At 62.9% G+C, this 3,908-nt stretch overlaps 1 protein-coding gene across 1 annotated transcript in view; it reads left to right on the top strand.

Annotated features, from left to right (window-relative positions):
• Nucleotides 1-2,474: 2,474 nt before the first annotated feature.
• PRKD2 (protein kinase D2) overlaps nt 2,475-3,908 on the top strand; it is a 31,815-nt gene continuing 30,381 nt past the window's right edge. Inside the window, exon 1 of the mRNA XM_080829478.1 lies at nt 2,475-3,416. Within this exon, the coding sequence (XP_080685604.1) occupies nt 3,177-3,416 (240 nt within the window). The 5' untranslated portion in view covers nt 2,475-3,176. The remainder of the gene's footprint in view (nt 3,417-3,908) is intronic.

The following is a 3,908-nucleotide window of genomic DNA, read 5'->3' as shown; positions in this document are numbered from 1 at the left end:
GGGTGGTGGCGCTGACTGTCGAGGGGACTGAGGGGGCCGGGACTTTGGGAGACGAGTCTGGAGCTCTGCCTGGGCTGGGTGGAGCTCACGGAGGGGATATGGTGGGCTGGGGTTTTGTGGTAGGGTGGGGGGCGGGAAGAAAGGGGCCCAGAGTTTGGGCGGGGTGTGGGTGGAGGCCCGGAAATGGGGCACAGGACCGAATCTCCCCGTGCCCCTCCTTTCTGTTCCTAAGTACTCCCTCCCCAGGGGCCTCAGAAGCAGCCTGGGGACAGAGCCCTGACAAGCAGATGATGTGAGGTGACAGATCAAGACCTTCCCCTCCCCACCCCCATGATGGGTGGTAGGAGGCCCAAGGGCTAGCCCCGCCCAAGTACTTAACCCCCCACCTTCCCTCCCCCCCCATGTGGGCCTGAGCTTCTGTGGAGCCTCATCTCATATGGAGTGGGGACCGGAGACCCCGAAACCCGCCCCCCAGAAAGCCTCCGCCCTCCAGGGAGCAGCTGCAAGGGCGCTGGCGATGGAGGCACCCAGTCCCTGGCTGCTGGTGCCCCTACCCTTCACCAGGTCAGTTCTGCACCAGCAGGAGCCCGAGCCCGTGCTCAGTTCCTCACTTGCTGCTTCACTGGATCCTCACAACGAGCTCAGGAAGTGAGGATCAGGAACACAAGTTACAGAAGATGAGATGGGGAGGCACCACTCAGGGCCCCCAGCGGGTCATCAGAATCCGTAGCCAGTCCTGTGGGGCTCCCTGCACATCTCGGGGCCTCAGCATCCTCTGTACAACGGGCCCAATGCTAATGTCCACCCTCTGGGTTGCCAGAGGCTGTGCCCCTGGGCCCAGAATAGGACCTGGCCCCTCTCAGAGCCCCGAGAACACTTGAAGAAGGACGCAGGTGGCCAGATGGCCATCAGGTGAACACTGACAGGATCCTAGCTACAAGCTCCACGTGGCCCCACTCCCCCCTCATCCTTCTGAGCTCTGAGCAGCTTCCCCAGGTGGTGGTTTGGGTTTTCACTCCAGCCTCAGACTTCCTTCCCCAGCCCCCGCCAGCCCCCGGATGTGGTGGCAGAGTCACTACTGTACCGACCTCAGCTGCCCCCAGCATCCCTTTAGCGGGAAGGGGGGGCTCCTCTCGAGGCCCCCGTCCCCAACCAGCAGGGAACCCGGGTGGGCAGGTGGCCTATCTCTGCCAGAATGCCTTTGAAGCTCAAAGCCAGGCCTTGACCCCTCAGTGGGGGTGGGCTGGCAGCAGCTCTCGTGGTGATCTTGGACAAGTCATTTTGTCCCCAGGGGGTTCAGTTTCCTGAATGTAAACTAAATGGCAGCTGCTCTCTTATTATTAGCTGGAAGGAGAAATCCAGCCTGAGGGGCTCCTGAATGTGCTAGAAGAGCTGTTTCAGCCCAAGCCTAGCACCTCACATAGTAGTATGTCGGCATTCAGTGCTGGCTGGCTGGATGACTGAATGAACGGCCTCCTAAACACCTGAGAGCTTGAGGTGCCCACCCCTTTATCTCTAAAGAGTTCAGTGGTGGCCACCGCCTACTGAACTTCAGCCCTGTGCCACCATCTCATTAATCCCCAAAGACCCTTTGGGCACAGCCTGTTACTGTCCCATCTAAGAAACCGGATCAGAGAGGGGAAGCCACCTACCTAAAGCCACAGTCAGACACATGCACACTGCCCCCCCCCCCCAACAACCAATTATCCAGAAGGTGGGATGGGCGTGCTGTCCTCCCTGGGGGCCCTTTCAGCGCCCCCCACCCAGGTCTGTGGCTCTTCATTCTTCTGAGGGCTGGGGCACAGTGGGGAGCTGGGGCACAGTGGGGAGCCCCACCGGCCCCTGTGCCTGAGCGACCCTGCGCAGATAACCCAGCCCCGGCCGCTCCGGTCGCCTCCATTCACCTCGTCAAAGGTGCCAGAGACGGGAGGCAAGGTCCTTCCCGCCCATCCGGAGGTCTCTGTCTTCCCACCCGTGTAATGGGCTACATCACAGCACCTACAGCACCGCCTCCCCTGCGCGGGGGAGGGGAGTGGGGAGGACGACGCTCTGAGAAGAGGCAGGCCGAACCCAGAGGTCCCAGAGCGGGCTGGACCTGACACCGGTTTCCCACCCTTTCCCCTGCGGTGGGCACCGGATGCAGACCAGGCTAGCCTAGACGGCCCCCTTCCTTAAAGGGCCAGGCGCCTCCTCAGCCCCGGCCCCGCGACCCGTGGCTCGCCCCTCCTGTCCAGCTCAGGGAATAGTTAACTTTCCAGACCTGGGTGTGATGGGGGAAGGTATCAGTCCCGGATCACTGCCGGGCATCTCGCACCCCAGACACCCGGACTCGGGCGGGGCTGGTGACGCCCCCGACTCGGAGGTGCGCGGCCCGCCCTCCCCTTCCGCCCCCGGCCCCCGCCAGGCTCCGCCCCTCTCCGACGTCACCGAGGCCCGCGCGGATTGGCCGACTGCGCCATCGCTCCGGACACTTCCTCCTGGGCCGCAGCCGCAGAGTTAAACTTTGGAGGGGGGAAAAAGAGCCACCGGCGCCCAGCGCCGGGCGACCCTCCCTTCCCCCCCCAACCGCCGCCGGTAACGCCCCCTTCTCCGCGGCCCCCGACCGAACTTTTCTCCAACTTCTGAGACCCGTGAGATTCCCCCCTTAGCACCCCGGCCCTCGGGATCTCTGCCCATCCCCGGGCCCGTCGGATCCTTGGGATCTACTCGATCCCCGACTCAGAGACTCCTGTCCTCCACCCCCAAAGTCTGATGAATCCCTCGGGTCCCCTTCTTAATTGGATTCTCGTCTTAGAGCCACTGGGTTCTGGGATTCCCCCTGCTGCCTTCTTAAGCCTTTCTCTCCCCAAGGGGCTTTAGGATCCTGGGCTCTCCTGATCCATGAGATCCCGACCTACTAGATTTTCTTGATTTCTTGGAATCTCTCAAGCGCTGGGTCCCTCAAACCATTAGATTTCTCCTTTATGATTCCCGGGCGTTTGACCCACTAGATTGCCTTTCTTAAATTTCCCAGGGTCTCGCCATCCTCGAGCGCCCTCAACCTGCTAGGTTTCTTTTCTCGTATCCCCAGAATCCCCGCGCTCCCACCACCAGTTTACGGGCTTCCCCGGGCTCCTTCAGCCGCATCCCGGGTGGGCGCCGGGAGGCCGGTCCCGGGACCTCCCCCCGACCCACCCATGGCAGCCTCCCCCTCCCATCTCGCCGGGCTCCCAGGCTCTCCCGGGCCCGGGTCTCCTCCGCTCCCCGGCGGCTTGGAGTTGCAGTCGCCGCCACCGCAACTGGCCCAGGTCCCAGCTCCGAGCTCCGGGGTCTCCTTCCACATCCAGATCGGCCTGACCCGCGAGTTTGTGCTACTCCCCACCGCCTCTGAGCTGGCCCATGTGAAGCAGCTGGCTTGCTCCATCGTGGACCAGAAGGTGAGAGCGCAGGGTTCCTCCCAACTGGCTTGGGGAGAGGTCCGGAGGGGGTGGGGGTCCCGGCAGAGGTGGCCAGGAGCTTGGCATAGAGCAAGGGGGGAAAAGGAGGGTTAAGCCTTGGGCGACTGGGGGATGGGGTTGCGGCATTTAGCCTCCAGTTGGCTCCTCAACCCACTACCCGTCGGAGGGAGGCCTGGGCAGGGGCGGGGTGCTCCAAAGGCCTCCCCAAATTGCGTGTCCCTGCATGTTATTGTTTTCTGCAGCCAGCAGGGAGGAAGGGAGGGGCCAGCTAGGTGTGGAAGTGAGCATGAAGGGGCAGGTGGGGGGGGGGTGGGCAATGGGGGACCTCTCCATTCAAGCCCATCCCGACCTCCCATTTGGTGGAAACAGTAGAAATTGAAGCCGCCCTGGCCATGGCTATCCGGTGACATGTGTGGGTGTGGGTGCCTGCCAGAGCTGCCAGGGGCAAGTGAGGTTTCCGAGTCCAATCTC

Source organism: Martes martes (genome assembly GCF_963455335.1).
Source record: "Martes martes genome assembly, chromosome: 17".
Classification (NCBI taxonomy): domain Eukaryota; kingdom Metazoa; phylum Chordata; class Mammalia; order Carnivora; family Mustelidae; genus Martes; species Martes martes.
Note: the sequence above shows the minus strand (reverse complement) of the source record. Positions and strands in the feature narration are given on the sequence as shown.